We start from the raw sequence: 18,472 nt of genomic DNA, 5'->3' as shown, positions 1-18,472 counted from the left end.
GCCGTGTTCAAGGAGGGTACGCGCTGCGAGCTGGGAGTCGTTGCGACCCATGGCCAACAGACCTGCCCAGCGACCGGTCCCAGTGAGTCCCAGCAATTGAGCTGGCAGCCGGCTGCGTGAGACCCACGCCTCAGGACCCCGGTCTTACCAGCCCTGGGGTCTCGAGAGAGGGGGGGAGAGAGAGTGAAGCACCTTTTGGGGCCATTCCTCTGAACGGCAAATTAAAAAGAAACCCCCACCTCTCCCAATCGCGGGGACCCTGTTCGGGATCCCTGGCCCCGTCTGGGACATGAAACCTGTCACTGGGCTCTCAGGGGTGAGAGTTGCCTGAACATGGTGACAGTACAAGGCCCTACTGCAAGGTTGCCCTCAGAGTTGGCTGCAACATTTTAAAGCGACTTTAACACTGCCCGTGGGAACCTCGCACTGCGATATGGGATTAAATGGCATTGCTGAGCTTACATTATACTTAACAGTAAACCTTGTGGCATGAAGACTAATGAGCAGCATGTGATGTTCTGGCACTTGTTAACCAGCATTATTCAGATCAACAGGCAGACAGTCAGAGTCCTTTGAATTCTATTAACCTGTAGCCCTCATTATTAGCTGCAGGGCAATGATCGATTTTAAACTCCTTTCGGTGTCCTACATTTGTATAATTAAACGTCTTGGGGTTAATTTTAACCCCCAAGAACGGGTGGGTTGAGGTGGGTGGGAGGTTAAAATAACAGCTTTTTGGCACAGGACCGCACCCCGGCTCCAATGTGCCCACTTCTGGGTTTGACCCAGGTGTGTTTGGATGCGCGCACAACAGACACCCGAAAGTCCCACCCCACTTAAAGCCGGTGGGCTGATACTTAAAGGGGCAATGTACCTCATTGAAATAGTTGAGGTACTTAATATTTTGTGTATTGGAAAATTAAAATGAATATAACCTTACCTGTTTGGGTTTCCCATCGCATTCGATTCACGTCAAGTGAAAGCAGGTGGGAAGGGCCAGATGCATGAGGTGAGTGCCTTTATTTCCCTGCTTGTGGGCCCGGAGGAGCAGGAGTGCTTCATCCAGGCCCAACAAGCTCACCTGGTGCGATGTGACCCCATGATCGGCCTACCGCCCCCACTGATGGTGGACCCGCACCTACCTCCGACTCTTCACCCGACCACCAGCAACCTCCGATCCCCGGCCCATCCGATCTCCTCCCCGGCCCATCCGATCTCCTCCCCGGCCCATCCGATCTCCTCCCCGGCCCATCCGATCTCCTCCCCGGCCCATCCGATCTCCTCCCCGGCCCATCCGATCTCCTCCTCGGCCCATCCGATCTCCTCCCCGGCCCATGATCCCTCCCTCCATCCGTCCCTCTGATCCCCTGCTGTGGCCTGCTACCACAGGCCATCCTGCCCGATAGCCAGCCAGTCTGTCAATCAGGCTGGCTGCCGGGCGCAAAGCCTGGAAGTAAAATTTATTGATCTCATTAAGGTCATGACCCGCCAACTTACTTTTCGGGTTTCGTACCCGAAAATCGTTCCCCTGCCCTCTTCCCGGCTCGAGGTCAAAATTCTGCCCCTTGAGACAAGCTTTATTTTCTGCAAATGCCTCGGTTCCGTCTGATTGTCTGCAGTCTGTGCCAATTATGATGGGTTCATGCTTCATTTTGGCTCCACCCACTGGCTCGGCTGAAGTTTCAATGACTGACCTGCCTCCCAGGCTCCCCGAAGGTCTGACCCAACCTGAGCAGACCCACTCCCCAACCTCCTCCAGTGACCTGTCCCAACCAGACCCACTCCCCAACCTCCTCCAGTAACCTGTCCAGACCAGACCCACTCCCCAAACTCCTCCAGTAACCTGTCCCAACCAGACCCACTCCCCAACCTCCTCCAGTGACCTGTCCCGACCAAACCCACTCCCCAACCTCCTCCAGTAACCTGTCCCGACCAGACCCACTCCCCAACCTCCTCCAGTGACCTGTCCCAACCAGACCCACTCCCCAACCTCCTCCAGTGACCTGTCCCGACCAGACCCATTCCTCAACCTTCTCCAGTGACCTGTCCCAACCAGACCCACTCCCCAACCTCCTCCAGTGACCTGTCCCAACCAGACCCACTCCCCAACCTCCTCCAGTGACCTGTCCCGACCAGACCCACTCCCCAACCTCCTCCAGTGACCTGTCCCGACCAGACCCACTCCTCAACCTTCTCCAGTGACCTGTCCCAACCAGACCCACTCCCCAACCTCCTCCAGTGACCTGTCCCGACCAGACCTACTCCCCAACCTCCTCCAGTAACCTGTCCCGACCAGACCCACTCCCCAACCTCCTCCAGTGACCTGTCCCGACCAGACCCACTCCCCAACCTCCTCCAGTGACCTGTCCCAACCAGACCCACTCCCCAACCTCCTCCAGTAACTTGTCCCAACCAGACCCACTCCCCAACCTCCTCCAGTGACCTGTCCCGACCAGACCCACTCCCCAACCTCCTCCAGTGACCTGTCCCGACCAGACCCACTCCCCAACCTCCTCCAGTGACCTGTCCCGACCAGACCTACTCCCCAACCTCCTCCAGTGACCTGTCCCGACCAGACCCACTCCCCAACCTCCTCCAGTGACCTGTCCCGACCAGACCCACTCCCCAACCTCCTCCAGTGACCTGTCCCGACCAGACCCACTCCCCAACCTCCTCCAGTGACCTGACCCGACCAGACACACTTCTCCAACCTTCTCCACTGACCCAACCTGACCAGACCCATTCCCCAACCTCCTCCAGTGACCTGTCCTGAGGCCTAGTGCCCTTCAGTATATAGATCCAAGTGGGCCTGAGGCCTCGTGCCCACCGGTATATTGCTCCAACACTGTGAGCCTTGGCTTTGATTTTAATAATGCTCCTTGGACTATTTCAGGACCTTCAGGCTGAAGCTCCCTACCATTTGCTACGCCTTCAAATCGAAGCAGCGAGAAATAAACTGGTAGCAACGGTGGAAGAATGTAAGTCGGAACTGACTCGGGAGAACAAGCTGCTAACCAGCACGAGCAGCGAAGAGCTCATTACACAACACAGGGTAAGCAGGGTAAAGAAACAAAAGGGTCACCATCACCGGCAACCAACAGTCTGGTGACTTTTCTCTGCAGGTGGCCTGATTAGCAACTCAGCTGCCTCCTTCATACTGTAAAAATAGAATTAGGAGCTCATGGAGAATCCCAAGAAGACAGAAAAAAATACATTTACATTTTGAAAGACTGTGAATTGAAATCAGGATAAAGGTTACATTGAATTACATAGTATTTACAGCACAGAAACAGGCCACTCGGTCCAACAGGTCTATACCGGTGTTTATGCTCCACATGAGCCTTCTCTCATCTTATTTCATCTCACCCTTTCAACATATCCTTCTATTCTTTTCTCCCTCATGTATTTATCAACTTCCCCTTAAATGCATCTATGCTTTTCGTCTCAACTACTCCATGTGGTAGCGAGGTCCACATTCTAACCATTCCCTGACTAAATATGTTTCTCCTGAATTCCTTATTGGATTTATTAGTGACTATCTTATATTTATGACCCCTAGTTCTGGTCTCCCCCACAAGTGGAAACATCTTCTCTATGTCTACTGTATCAAACCCCTTTATAATTCTGTCAGGTCACCTTTCAGCCTTCTCTGTCCTAGAGAAAAGAGCCCCAGCCTGTTCAGTCTTTCCTGATGGTTGTACTCTCTTAATTCTGGTATCATCCTTGTAAATCTTTTTTGCACTTTCTCCAGTGCCTCTATATCCTTTTTGTAATATGGAGACCAGAACTGTGCACCGTACTCTAAGTGTGGTCTAACCAAGGTTCTATATAGGTTTAATGTAACTTCTCTGCTTTTCAATTCTATTTTTCTAGAAATGAACCCAGTGCATTGTTTGTACTTTTTATGGCCTTGTTAACCCACGTTGCTACTTTTAATGATTTGTCTATCTGAACCCCAAATCTCTTTGCTCCTCGACCCCATTTGACTCTTATTTTCCAAAGAGTATGAGGCCTCCTTATTCCTCCAACCAAAATGCACCACCTTGCACTTATCTATATTGAAATTCGTTTGCCATTTACACACCAAGTTATACAGGTTAAGTGCTTCCTGGGTCTGGCAGCCATTTTGTGTGACGTCCCAGAGGTATTTTACGCATATTTTATGGACCATTGTATTTAAACGCTTGCATTTCTCGTGCCTAAGGGAAGACACCAATTTCGAGGCTCGATGAGTGATCAGAGAATCAGTGCTACAGTCTGTAGTCCTGTCTTCCTTCGAATGCAGCTTCCTGCTGGTGGGAGCATTGAATTTATCCCCTGGTGTGCGATTAAGTTGCACTACTGACAGCTGTGGCACAATCAGGTTATACGGGTTACGCTAGCAGCCATTTTGTATAGCGCTGGATACCATTTTGTTGTTGCAGCTGCACCTATCCAGGCAAGTGGAGAGTATTCCATCACACTCCTGACTCGTGCCTTGTAGGTGGTGGAGAGGCTTTGGGGAGTCAGGAGATGAGCCACTCGCTGCAGAATACCCAGATTGAGTTCTGGGTGAGTGGTCAGGTTTGAAGGCCACTCTGTGTTCAGAAAGAACACACTGTCATTCTCTTACCAAACGCTCAACCTAGGGGCCAACTAACCAGCCAGATGAACAACTCTGATTTCTTTCAGGATTTTTTCACGGAGAAAGGAAAGTACGAGTGGTGCAGGAAACGGGCTAAGGTGATTGGAGAACTCTGCCAGAAGCTTCCGGAAACTCGGAAGTACGATGCAATCAGGACAAAACACGAAATGGATAAAAAGACTCTGAGAGACTTGAAAGGACTTATTGACGACACCTATCAGAAATTGCTGGATCAGCCAGACAAATGGAAGGAGTACGAGACTAGGTAAGAGTGACGTACAACTTGATTGCATAGAAATACGTAGAATTTACAGCACAGAAACAGACCATGCGGCCCAACTACTTTGTGCTAGTGTTTATGCTCCACACAAGCCTCCTCCCATCTTACTTCATCTGACCCTATCTGCATATCCTTCTAATTGGATAAATCATAGATGATTTGTTTTTCTTATCCTGTATATTGATTTCTTTCGCCAATGTTCATCCTGAAGACACAGGCCCAAAAACAACTTAAATTTAAATAATGGCTGGGAAATTCCAGGAGGGTTGAGGTTCTCCTGGTCTCCCAGCGGATCTCCAGGGGGAGATCAGCAGAACTCCCCCTACACCGCCCCCCCCCCCTACCCACCCAACAAAAATGTCAGGAACCCGGCTGAGCAGATGATTTCAGTTTTGGAAAGAAGGAATTCACTGAACTACTCAAACCTAGTGTGAGAGGACAGGATGGAAGGGACAGGAAAGATCGATGGAGGCAGCTTGTGGTGGAGAACTCAGTTGCCCTTACCTTCCGGAGTGATCCTGGAGTAATGAGAGGATTTGGCCGCATATTGCTCAAGGTGGTCACGCCAGATCTGGCGCTGGACGACCAGGCAAGTTGCATGCCAAGTCTGAGGTTCACAAGAGGAACGGCAGGGCTGGGAGACGGCGAGCGATCTGACGAGGAGAGGGATATCAAAGGTGGAAGCAAGGCAGCTGTTGAGCAGGCTAACAGAGGTGAGGATGTAATGGGTGGATAACAAGAGGAGGGAGAGTGGGCCACAGACACTTTGGGTATCTGGGTCAGAGAATGGCATTGCAGTGTTTTAGCCCTTCCATCGAGTGCTGCTCCTGGTTCAGGGAAGTTCCTCGAGGTGAGGATAAGTTGTAGAGAGGTTCCCAAAGGCTGATGTGGATGGTGAGAGGGATCAAGAAGTGGTCAGAGATGACCTTGTTGTCGATTGGGACCTTGGAGGCGGTGAGGTTTTGCATCATGGTGAGTTTGAGGATTTGGGTGTGGGTGTGTAAGGGAGTTATTGTGGAGGGTGAGGTTGAGTGACAATAGGAGGATAGAGAATTTGGAGGAGAGAGAGCAGGAGGAACTTAGGGTAGGATGGAATCACTAAGCATGAGGAGTCGCTCGGGGCAGAGGTGAAACGAGGAGAATGAGGAAGCAATTTCAGTCAGGGACTAGCTGGGGGGGGTGCTTGGGAAAGCTTTGAAGCACTGGGGTGGAAATTGAGGACGGTGATGCAGAGTGGATGGGTAATAGAATAACAGGAATTACACCACAGAAGAAGGCTATTTGGCCCATTGTAGCTATGCTGATGCTAGCTCTTCTACTGGAGCTGTCTACTCAAATCTCATTCCCTGTATCATTTTATATTCTTTCTTTTGAAATACTTATCCAATTCTGTTGTAACTCATGTTATAGTCTTTGCCCCAATAGCCACTTTGCATTTTAAATATCTCCTGTGACCAGATTCCATCTCACAAACCCTTGAAATTTCCTCACCTTTTTTGTAGATATTCTCAACTATCAAAATGGCTTCTGACAAAGGACAAACAGCTAACAGAGATCAGACATGGAGCCAGCAATCCCAAGAAGTATGGAGATTTTAAATCTGCACTGGAGGTTCGTTGACTGTATCATTATCTTCAATAGGTTGAAGATTCATAAAATACTGGGTGGAATAGAAAATACCAAACAAAAGCGAAGTCATTGTCACTCCATCATTAAAAGTGATCTGAAGAATTGCAGCCAATGAAGTAGATCGACTGATACAAGCTGTAAGCTGGAGAGAGTCTGTCAGATACAGTGGCAATAGATGTCTGTTAATGTTGACGGGTCGGAGGAATTTCAGTGCTCCCAGTATGGAGCTGTGCTCAAAGGGCGTCTGGGTCGGAGAATGGCGTTACAATGTTGTAGCCCTACCATGGAGCGCTGCTCCCCACTGGGAATACTTAGTTTATCTTGTAAGTGTCAGCCTTGGCTCAGTGGTAGCATTCTTGCCTCTGAATCAGTAGGTTGTAAGTTTAAGCCACTTAAGGACATAATCTAGACTGGCAACAACACCAACAACTTGCATTTATATAGCCTCTTTAACATAGCAAAACGTCCCAAAGCACTTCACAGGAGCGTAATCAGGCAAAAATTGACACCGAGCCACACAAAGAGATATTAGTACAGGTGGCCAAAAGCTTGGTCAAAGAGGCAGGTTTTATGGAGTGTCTTAAAAGAGGTGAGAGAGGTAGAGAGGTGGAGACGTTTAGGGAGGGAATTTTAGAGCTTAGAGCCTAAACAGCTGAAGGTACGGCCGCCAGTGGTGGAGCGAAGGAAATCTGGAATGCGCTCGAGGCCAGAATTAGAGGAGTGCAGAGATCTCGGAGGGTTGTAGGGCTGGAGGAGGTTACAGAGATAAGAAGGCGGCGAGGCCATGGAGGGATTTGAAACCAAGGATGAAAACAGGAAAGTGTATATTTTCTTTTTGTGTTTAGGGAATTAAAGAAGAGGCCAGCAAAGAGGAGCCAAGCCTTTCCTGGTTGAGATCTAGACTCGCTGCACTTACAGTGATCTCTTCTCAGATTGAAGCAAAAAGACGAGATGATGAACTGTCCAAACTATCAGCTGAATTCAAGGGGCTCCTGACACAAGTCGCTAAGGTAGGAGAAAGAATAGTGACATGACATTGAAATGATCCAAACATTTACTGTACTTTTGAAACATGAACCTAGCGGTAAGAGTCTTCTGACTCGCTGTGAAGTCCATTGTTTTATTTCCTGATTGATATACGCATTCATTAATATCTCCCTGCCCCTGTCGCCCTCCCATTGCAGCATGGTACATGATTCTTTAGCAGTGGGAAGAGCTAAATTGTGTCACTTTGGGGTTCAGGTGGCTCCAAGATGATATGCCTTGGCAGATTTGGTCATCTGATACCCGAGTCAGGGAGGTCCACACTACTCCAGGCCACTGCTGCCGATCGGCCAGCCAGCCTGGCTCACTCCGGGAACCCGGAGAGGGAAGACCTGTCACTGGGGGTCGGGTTTCCTCCCCACTCAACTCCGGGTAGTCCTGCAGACCAAGGTCCTGACGGGCAGGGTGGTTGTAGCTGGAGACACGGCAGAAAATTTACCAGTGATCTGTTGGACAATTTCAGCTGGTTAAACTCCAGCCGTACCCCTGCACCCTCTGCGGGTGAGGGTGTCCCTAGGCATTGTACTTTCTGGACCTGAGTAAATGGGATGTGTCCCTAAGGGTGGAGCGTGTGCATTAAGTATCGGGCAAACAAAACCCTACAGGTGGATACAGATTTCTCAGTTGCTTGATTGGGATACTGTAACATATGATGACAGGTATTCACGTGAACCTGATATCCTGGTAAAGGAAGGTTAAAGCTCAAGGCTGTGTATAGAGCCTTGGTCAGACCCCGTCTGTTTTAGATACCACACCTCAGGAAGGCCTTGGAGGAAGCACAGATTCACCAGAATGATACCAGGGCTTAAAGGGTTAAATTATGAGGATAAGTTGCATAAACTTGACTTGTATTCCCTTGAGTTTAGAAGGGTAAGGGGTGATCTGATCGAGGTAATTAAAATGAAAATGGGATTCGCTATGGTAGATAGAGAGAAACCAGTTCCTCTTGTGGGGAGTCCAGAACAAGGGGGTATAACCTTAAAATTAGAGCTAGGCCATTTAGGAGTGAAATCAGGAAACTTTTTTTCACACAAAGTGTAGTTGAAATCTGGAAACCAAGAGGTTGTGGATGTTGGGGGACAATTGTAGCTTTCAAGACTGAGATCGATAGATTTTTGTTGGGTAAGGGTGTCAAGGGATATGGATCAAAGGTGGGTAAATGGAGTTGAGGCACAGATCAGCCATGATCGAATTGAATGGCAGAACAAGCTCGAGGGGCTGAATGGCCTACACCTGTTCCTATGTTTTCATGGTACAAACTGATGCTATTTTTGGGGGGAGAGACAGGGGAGTCTTTCACCATTCTTTGAGGTAGGAGTGCAGTTAGCTGTTGTTTTAAGGGAAACCCTAAGATGAGTGACTTGACCCTTTACACAGGTTGCTCTGTCTACTTTGCGTATGCAGAGCTGGAAGCAGTCCAAGTACTTGCTTGTCAAAGCAGTGTATCATTGAGTTATCTATTCAGGTGCTAAGGGTTTGGTTTATAATTCACTGACTTCCCCAGCATTGCTGCTGATGGGATTGATATGCAAAATGATTATATTTGTACCCAGCGTCGAGGTGGGTTTGGTGCATTCAGCTGAAAGGGCTGGCTAAAATCTGGATGTTTTTTGTTCCACTTTGCATTAACATTCATCGGCATGTCATGGCTTTAACAAGCTCTGCATTCCATGAAATGGATCTCTCTCGAAAAAGATGCAAATTGTAAACCAACAAGAGTGTTTGTTGATACAACGTTTGTGTGTCTGATAAAATATTTCCCAGTCGCAGAATCTGAACTTTGTAATACAAATCGGTTTTATACTTGACGTCACATCACATACATGCGGTATTTCATTCCATGTTGAATTGCCCGCTGTTTCTCCTCAGTCCGATAAAGTGCTGTCAGCTGTTGGTGAATGTGTCCAGCACAGACATGATGTGAAGAGTGCCCTGGAGAACCTTATTGACTCCCAGAAGCAACTGCAGGCTGAGGGGGAGAGGATGCTGAATTCAGAAAGTCTGGAAGAAGCACAACAACTCCATCTGCATCATCAGGTACAGATCACGCAAATAAAGAGTGTCCAATTATTTTTGCTCAGGACTTGAAGAGTTAAGTACAAATAGTTATAGTTTTTTATTCTTGGAAGATAGGAATTGGTAGATGAAAAAGACTAAGGTCCATCTAGTTTGCCTTCTACCATCCTGGTAGTCCCATGATGCAATGATAATGGAGTTGTTGACTAATCCTAGCAATCAATCTCTATCAATTAGTCTATAACAGACCCAGACATGATGTGAGGAAAACCCCAGTGGTGGAGAATTTTGGGAACCATAGATCCAAAGTCACCTGTTCCTCCCAAGCAATGCTACACTTACCACATGACATGGCTCAAGCTACTCATATACTGTAACTCAAAATGTTACTTTCTTGGGATGTGGGCAACACTGGCAAGACCACATTAATTGCCCGCCCCGAGTTGGCTTGTGAAGGTGGTGGTGGGCCTTTTTCTATCAATTGCTTGTATAGTTGACTGGCTTGCAAGACCAGTCCATTAAGAATCTGCCACATAGTGTGGGGTAGTTACACATAGGGCAGATTCTTTTCCCTGAAGGGCACTGGTGAACCAGGTGGGATTTTAACGAGAATCCAGCGTTGATCCTGGTGCCAGTCTGGAATGACCTGATTTCACCGCTTGCCATGGCAGGATATGAACTCCTGACCTTTAAGGCGCTGGTCCAGTACCAGAAGTACCAGACTGCTATATTCATGATAAGGGTCGCGCGCATGTCATTCAGTAACTAATTGTGCTTCAGAAAATCACACTGCCAACTGTTTATAAAGAGGGACTGGCTTTTTACCATGAGCTGTGAAATATTGTTGAGGGACATTGCGGGAAGTCACTGGTACGGAGCTATGGTTTTCTGTCCATTAAAATGAATGAGCTGGGCACCTGCAACATTCCAACATGCACTCCCGGTGATCATTGCTCCCCACTGGGAGCTCTACATTGTGCACTCACCTCTATACTCTAGTGCTGTAGGTGTACATCACAGTATTCTATTGAATGCTTTAACTTCACCACATTGCCTGCACATTAAAAGTGACACATCTCACTAGTAATTCCAGATCCAGTTCTAAGTCTCCCTGCCCCTAATTTAATTCCAATTCCTCACACATTTTTGTCCCACGTGTTCAACCTGTGTGTAAGGCACTAATCGAAGAAGAGTGGGGGGGTTATTCCGTGTGCTGGCCAGCATTTATCCCTCAACCAACACCACCAAAAAAAAACAGGCTAATTAGTTATTCATCTCAATGCTGTTTGTGGGATTGTGCTGTGTGCAAAATTGGCTGCCGCGTTTCCTACATTATAACAGTGACTGGACTTCACAAATTACATCATTGGCTGTAAAGCGCTTTGGGATGTACTGAGATCGTGAAGGATGCTATAGAAAAACAAGTCTTTCTTTGTTTTGAATTTCATGCCCCATATGTCTGCCCAATTGTGTAATTGGTCTATAGACTACTTTGCTTAATTCAAATTATCTGATAACTCAAATATTTCTTAGCACTCAATTCCCACTTTGCTCTGTTATTTACATTGCTTAATTTGAATTATTGCAAAATTCAATTTTTTTTAGTACAAAAAATGATTGAATTTTCAGGAACAGCCAATGAATTGCTCTTGAAATGCTGTCACTGTTGTAATGTGGGCAAACAAGAAAGTGGGGGTGAAACTGGTTTTCAGCGATGAAGCATGATGGGTGATAACGAATCGGAGAACTGCTTTACACCCTATCTGATTCTTCAATGGAAAAGACAACTGGGAGGGGTACGAAAGGGTGGCTGATTTGCTGTCACCTGTTTTGCGTTCTGCCAAAGACCAGCTTCACCCTCAGTGAATTTGTGCAACTCCAGCTCCCACAAACGGCGATGAGATGGAGGACCAGTGAATCTGTATTGGTAGCGTTGGTTGAGTGAGGGAACTCCATTGCTCTTCTTCGAAAAGTGCCTTAGGATCCCATGGAGCTGAACAGGCAGACGGTTTAAAGTCTCATCTGAAAGCTGGCACCTTGGACAGCGCAGAACTAGCTCAGTATGGACCCTCTGCCAGTGCAGCACTCCCTCAGTACTTAACCTCCAACAGTGCAGCATCTCCTCAGTACTGACCGCCTCCAACAGTGCAGTGCTCTCTCAATACTGCCCCTACGAGAGTACAGCGCTCCCTAATACTCTTCCTCAGTACTGGCCCTCTAACTGTGCAGCACTCCCTCAGCACTTCCCCATCAACAGTGTAGCACCTCCTCAGTACTGCCCGTCCGAGAGTGCAGCGTTCCCTCAGTACTGCCCCTCCGAGAGTGCAGCGTTCCCTCAGTACTGCCCCTCCGAGAGTGCAGCGTTCCCTCAGTACTGCCCCCCGAGAGTGCAGCGCTCCCTCAGTACTGCCCCTCTGACAGTGCAGCACCCCCTCAGCACTGCCCCTCCGAGAGTGCAGCGCTCCCTCAGTACTGCCCCCCCGAGAGTGCAGCGCTCCCTCAGTACTGCCCCTCCGAGAGTGCAGCGCTCCCTCAGTACTGCCCCTCCGAGAGTGCAGCGCTCCCTCAGTACTGCCCCCCCGAGAGTGCAGCGTTCCCTCAGTACTGCCCCTCCGAGAGTGCAGCGCTCCCTCAGTACTGCCCCTCCGAGAGTGCAGCGCTCCCTCAGTACTGCCCCTCCGAGAGTGCAGCGCTCCCTCAGTACTGCCCCTCCGAGAGTGCAGCGCTCCCTCAGTACTGTCCCTCCGAGAGTGCAGCGCTCCCTCAGTACTGCCCCTCCGAGAGTGCAGTGCTCCCTCAGTACTGTCCCTCCGAGAGTGCAGCGCTCCCTCAGTACTGCCCCTCCGAGAGTGCAGCACCCCCTCAGTACTGCCCCTCCGAGAGTGCAGCGTTCCCTCAGTACTGACCCTCCGAGAGTGCAGCGCTCCCTCAGTACTGCCCCTCCGAGAGTGCAGCGCTCCCTCAGTACAGCCCCTCCGAGAGTGCAGCACTCCCTCAGTACTGCCCCTCCGAGAGTGCAGCGCTCCCTCAGTACTGCCCCTCCGAGAGTGCAGCGCTCCCTCAGTACTGCCCCCCCGAGAGTGCAGCGTTCCCTCAGTACTGCCCCTCCGAGAGTGCAGCGCTCCCTCAGTACTGCCCCTCCGAGAGTGCAGCGCTCCCTCAGTACTGCCCCTCCGAGAGTGCAGCGCTCCCTCAGTACTGCCCCTCCGAGAGTGCAGCGCTCCCTCAGTACTGTCCCTCCGAGAGTGCAGCGCTCCCTCAGTACTGCCCCTCCGAGAGTGCAGTGCTCCCTCAGTACTGTCCCTCCGAGAGTGCAGCGCTCCCTCAGTACTGCCCCTCCGAGAGTGCAGCACCCCCTCAGTACTGCCCCTCCGAGAGTGCAGCGTTCCCTCAGTACTGACCCTCCGAGAGTGCAGCGCTCCCTCAGTACTGCCCCTCCGAGAGTGCAGCGCTCCCTCAGTACAGCCCCTCCGAGAGTGCAGCACTCCCTCAGTACTGCCCCTCCGAGAGTGCAGCGCTCCCTCAGTACTGCCCCTCCGAGAGTGCAGCGCTCCCTCAGTACTGCCCCTCCGAGAGTGCAGCGCTCCCTCAGTACTGCCCCTCCGAGAGTGCAGCGCTCCCTCAGTACTGCCCCTCCGAGAGTGCAGCGCTCCCTCAGTACTGCCCCTCCGAGAGTGCAGCGCTCCCTCAGTACTTCCCCTCCAACGGTGTAGCACTCCCTCAGTACTGCCCCTCTGAGAGTGTAGCACTCCCTCAGTACTGACCCCCTGACAGTGCAGCACCCCGTCAGTACTGCCCCTCCGACAGTGCAGCACTCCCCAGTGTGTGCCCAGATCCCAGAGCGGGGCTTGAACCCACAGCCTTCTGATTCAGGCGAGAGTGCTACCAACTGAGCCCAAGGTTCCCAGGTAAGCTGCATACACCGCTGTAAGCAGAATGAACAAGCTTAGGAAATTCTATATAACAAGAAACTTTGGCTTTTGATAATGAATGAGCTTGCAACCATTTCTCTTGAGATTTGAGTATCATTCTTAAGAGCTACGATACGACGTGAACCACTCTTATTGTCTTGCGACTGCCTCCTATCCATTCGTTACTCATTGTATCTTCTAGTTTCCAAAATAAAAAAAGGAACATGTTATAAATATCGCACGTCTCCGCCCATCTGCTGCTGAAATCCTCATTCATGCTTTTGTTATCTCTAGACCTGACCATTCCAATACTCTTCTGGCCGGCCTCCCATCTTCCACCCTCTGTAAACTTCAGCTCATCCAAAATTCTGCTGCCCTGACTTGCACCAAGTCCCGTTCACCCATGTGCTAACCCCTAACCCCAGTGCTCGCTGACCTACGTTGGTTCCTGGCCCAGCAACGCCTCAAATTTAAAATTCTCCTGTGTTCAAATCCATGGCCTCGCCCCTCCCTATCTCTGTAACATCTTCAGCCCTACAACCCTCCGAGATCTCCGGGTCCCTCCAACTCTGGCCTCTTGTCCAACCCCCACTTCCTTCGTCCCTCCATTGGCGGCCGTGCCTTCAGCTGTCTAGGCCCTAAGCTCTGGAATTCCCTCCCTAAACCTCTCCGTCTCTCCACCTCTCTCTCCTTCTTTAAGATCCTCCTTAAAACCTACGTCTTTGACCAAGCTTTTGGTCACCTATCCTAATATCTCCTTATGTGGCTCGGTGTCAATTTTTGTCTGATTATTCTCCTGTGAAGCGCCTTGGGACGTTTTACTATGTTATGGCGTTACATAAATGCAGCTTGTTGTTGTAATAGATGTCTACGCGATCCTAGTAAAATTGTTTTGAATCCACAAATACGCAGCAACAATTGAAACAGTTAACGGTGAAAAGACTCGATGTGCAGCAGCAGTTAGCTCGCGGGAGGGAGTTACAGGCAACTACTGACCTGGCCAAGTCCATCCAGGAAGAAATGCAAAGCCAGGAGGCTGCCCTCAACACAATGGAGAAAACAATGGATGAACAAGAGAAAGAACTGGAGGTAAAGTCCAGTCCCAGACACAGAGTTACTGCTAAGTCATCCTGTGATTTGGAGGTGATGGTGTTCCCATGCACCTGCTGCCCTTGTCCTTCTAGGTGGTTGAGGTCGTGGGTTTGAGAGGTGCTGTCAAAGAAGCCTTGGTGAGTTGCTGCTCTGCATCCTGTGGATGGTACACTCTGCAGCCATGGTGCACCGGTGGTGAAGGGAGTGGGTGTTTAAGCCATTGGATGGGGTGCTGATCAAACAGACTGCTTTGACCTGGAGGCGTCGAGCTTCTTGAGTGTTGTTGCAGCTGCACCCATCCAGGCAAGTGGACAATATTCCATCACGTAAGAAAATAAGAACATAAGAAATAGGAGCAGGAGTAGGCCATGCGGCCCCCTCGAGCCTACTTCTCCATTCAATAAGATCATGACTGACCTTAGACCTCAACTCCACTTTCCCGCCTGATCCCCATACCTCTTGATTCCCTTAGAGTCCACAAATCTATCGCTCTTAGGCCTTGAATATGTTCAACAACTGAGCATCCATAGCCCTCTGGGGTAGAGAATTCCAAAGATTCACAACCCTCTGAGTGAAGAAATTTCTCCTCATCTCAGTCCTAAATAGCCAACCCCTTATCCTGAGACAGTGGTTCTAGATTCTCCAGCCAGGGGAAACAGCCTCTTGGCACCTATCCTGTCAAGCCCTCTCAGAATCTTAGATGCACACTCCTGACTTGTGCCTTGTAGGTCGTGGAGAGACTTTGGGGAGTCAGGAGGTGAGCCACTTGCCGCAGAATACCCAGTTTCTGACCTGCTGTAGTAGCCAAGGCATTTATGCAGCTGGTCCAATTCAGTTTTCAGTCAACGCCGACCCCCAGGATGTTAATGGTGGTGGATTTGGCAATGGTATGCCATTGAATGTTAGGGGAGGTGGTTAGACTCTCTCTTGTTGGAGATGGCCTGGTACTTGCGTCGCACAAATATTACTTGTAAAAAAAGAAGCAGTCAGCAGTACCAACATAGGATCTGGTGGCAATCGCAGTGAGCGGAGTTGATGTGTTGCTTTGCTTTGTGCTGAAGGAGACGCTAATTCAGTGGCAGCGTTTTGAAGAGGAGAAGGGGGAAGTGATGGAGTTCCTGAGTCGTGCTGGGATGACCGTGGATCGTAATCGTTCTTTCAGCAGCCCGGAAAGCCTCGGATCGGAGCTTAAACAAGCGAAGGTAAGAGCTTAGAGACTGGGGGATTGTACTCTCGGTAGGCCCACTGTAGAAATCAATTGACCCAGCTTAAATAAATAAGCAAATGACCTTGAGATTGTGTGCTCCAGCCCGAAAGTGAAATTTTGGACTCCTTGTACAGACAATGGAAAAGCGTAAGAAATCTCTACATTTCTAAGTATAACACAGAGAAAGATGCCCTGGAATGTTTTCCAAAGCAGTAATACGTCTTAGGGATTATGATGATATTAACCCTTTTGACCTTTATTCTCTCCCAGTTATGATTATCATCTAAAGTTCCCAATGTGTTACTGTCTTGAAGCACATTCCATGTCATCCACTGTGCAGTGTCTGCTGGTTACTGATGGTTCTTGTGTTACTTGTGTGTGGGCAGGTGTTTTACAGGGACAGTGAAGTCAAGGCAGCTCAGGCTGAGGGCCTGTTACAGAAATCTGAAGACATAAAAGTTGGTCCAAAGAGTAAACGGCCCCTGCAGCAACAAGCCAGACTGATGAGAGAGAAGGCTGAAAACGCACGGGAAAACCTGAGGAAGGTGTATGTGATTGTGCTTTTTATTGTTATTTCTTATTAAGTTAATGCTTAGGCAACCAGTCCGTGTTGTTGTTCATCCTCCACACAAGCAGTTGTCCTAGTCCCATGTAGCCGCCCTGTTCCCATATCCCTGTATTCCCTTTTTCCATCAACCACCTATCTAACCTATTCTTAAATGTTGACATGGCCTCTGCTTCAGTCACTAACTCTGGTAATGCATTCCACAGCCTCACAACCCTTTTTGTAAAAAAAGGAAATTCTGTCATAAATCTCTTGGCTGTATGACAAACAGCCTATGATTATAGTGAAATTGATCTCAGGTCTGCACCTTTCAGGACCTGCATCTTGTTGGTGAGAAAAAGTTACCATGTTCACAATATGCCATAAACGTACAACAATGGACTTTCTATTGTCCACATTAATGGAGACCTACCATTTTAGCCCATTGTCCACTAGATGGAGACCTAACATTTTAGCCCATTGTGCATAATGATGGAGATCGACCAGTTAAACCCATTGTTCTAAGTTCCAAGCCATTGCTGGTTTGTGCACACCTTTTCCCAACACAGAGTAAGATTCTGGCCTCTTGCACTACTTGCAGGCGCAGGATCCCTTCAGAGTGGCATCTGTGCCTTTGGAGTGACTGTCCACAGACTAATCACACACACACACACACACACACACACACACACATGGATTCCCACTGTTGCCAAATCTACTCGTGGTAAAAATGGGGCTGATTTGGCATCAGGGCAACTGGCAGATATTACAGAACCACTTCAAGTAGAAGCGGTTCTGTAATACGACTGGGATATTAAACATACCACCTGACTCGTGGCAATGGGATGATATTTTGAGCACATTGTCGGTGCTGCGGTTTCTCCAAACCTCGCAGTTCCATGGAACCGGCACATAACAAGGCGATTATGTCACCGTCCTCTGTTTTTGTAACCGCCCAGGCCTGGTTGAATGCCTTGATGAAAGAGCCCATTGATTCAATTGGCTCTTTGAAGATGATAATGGAGCAGTCAACAAAACAACTCAGACCTGCAGGCAAAATGGAAAGAGGAGATGATGGGCCACAGTCTTTTAGGAGATTGTTACAAATTCCAGGTCTGCCTTGGATATCCTCATGGGTTTCAGTGTCACAGGTTACTCCCTTCAACAGATCTTGCACCTCTTAAATCATGGAGTTAACTCAACAACAACAGCAACTTGCATTTATAGAGCACCTATACCATAATAAAACATCCCAAGGTGCTTCACAGGAGCGTAATCAGACAAAAATTGACAACAAGCCAAAGAAAATGACATTTGGGCAGGTGACCAAAAGCTTGGTTTTAAGGAACATCTTAAAGGAGGAGAGAGAGGTGGAGAGTTGGAGAGGTTTAGGGAGGCAATTCCAGGGCTTAGGGCCTAGATGGCTGAAGGCACAGACGCTAATGGTAGGGTGAAGGAAGTGGAGGATGCACAAGAGGCCAGGGTTGGAGGAATGCAGAGTTCTTGGAGGGTCGTAGGGCTGGAGGTTACAGAGATTGGGAGAGGCGCGGCCGTAGTTGGATTTGAACATAAGAATGTGAATTTTAAAATCAATGCATTCGGGGTCCAGGAGCCAATATAGTTCAGCGAGCACTCCCCAATACCTACCTATACGATACCTAACCCAGGGATTTAACATTGCGCCCCCTTTCATACTGATACTGCGCCATTCACATGTTTCCCCATCTGCACTTCTCCAATCTTTTGACTGTGAAACTGATGAACAGTCTGGTAAGGTGAGGTTGTTGATGAACCAAGAAGCTAGTTTATTTTGGTTTATTTTTCTTGATTTCACTCGTGCATTTCCTCCGCTTCAGTATGAAACATCTGGAAGAGATCAAGAGTCTGTGGGAGAGCTTTTTAGCAAAGTTTGAGACATTGGGTCACTGGATGACAGAGAAACAGAAAGAGCTGAATGAGGTGGAGGATTTGACTTTCCCACTGGACGAAAAACTCTCCAAAGTTAAGGTAAGGCTGTCCCTTCCAGGGACATTCTCTTTAATCTTTGAAACCTGACGATGAGCGATAACAATCATCAAATTATGGATTCTCTTGCAAGGAACAATTGGAACAACAACTAACCAAT

The 18,472-nt window shown here is 48.9% G+C and overlaps 1 protein-coding gene across 6 annotated transcripts in view; it reads left to right on the top strand.

Moving 5' to 3' along the window:
• Positions 1 to 18,472, top strand: part of syne1b (spectrin repeat containing, nuclear envelope 1b) — a 478,102-nt gene that overhangs the window by 117,620 nt on the left and 342,010 nt on the right. For all 6 annotated transcript variants that reach the window (XM_067989374.1, XM_067989378.1, XM_067989371.1 and 3 more), the window contains exons 23-31: positions 2,894 to 3,052; positions 4,672 to 4,889; positions 6,407 to 6,515; positions 7,379 to 7,543; positions 9,447 to 9,614; positions 14,417 to 14,593; positions 15,658 to 15,798; positions 16,190 to 16,350; positions 18,204 to 18,354. In XM_067989374.1, the coding sequence (XP_067845475.1) occupies positions 2,894 to 3,052; positions 4,672 to 4,889; positions 6,407 to 6,515; positions 7,379 to 7,543; positions 9,447 to 9,614; positions 14,417 to 14,593; positions 15,658 to 15,798; positions 16,190 to 16,350; positions 18,204 to 18,354 (1,449 nt within the window). The remainder of the gene's footprint in view (positions 1 to 2,893; positions 3,053 to 4,671; positions 4,890 to 6,406; positions 6,516 to 7,378; positions 7,544 to 9,446; positions 9,615 to 14,416; positions 14,594 to 15,657; positions 15,799 to 16,189; positions 16,351 to 18,203; positions 18,355 to 18,472) is intronic.

The sequence above is a fragment of the Heptranchias perlo genome, chromosome 8, assembly GCF_035084215.1.
Source record: "Heptranchias perlo isolate sHepPer1 chromosome 8, sHepPer1.hap1, whole genome shotgun sequence".
Taxonomy (NCBI): Eukaryota; Metazoa; Chordata; class Chondrichthyes; order Hexanchiformes; family Hexanchidae; genus Heptranchias; species Heptranchias perlo.
This window is presented reverse-complemented; position numbering and strand designations above follow the sequence as displayed.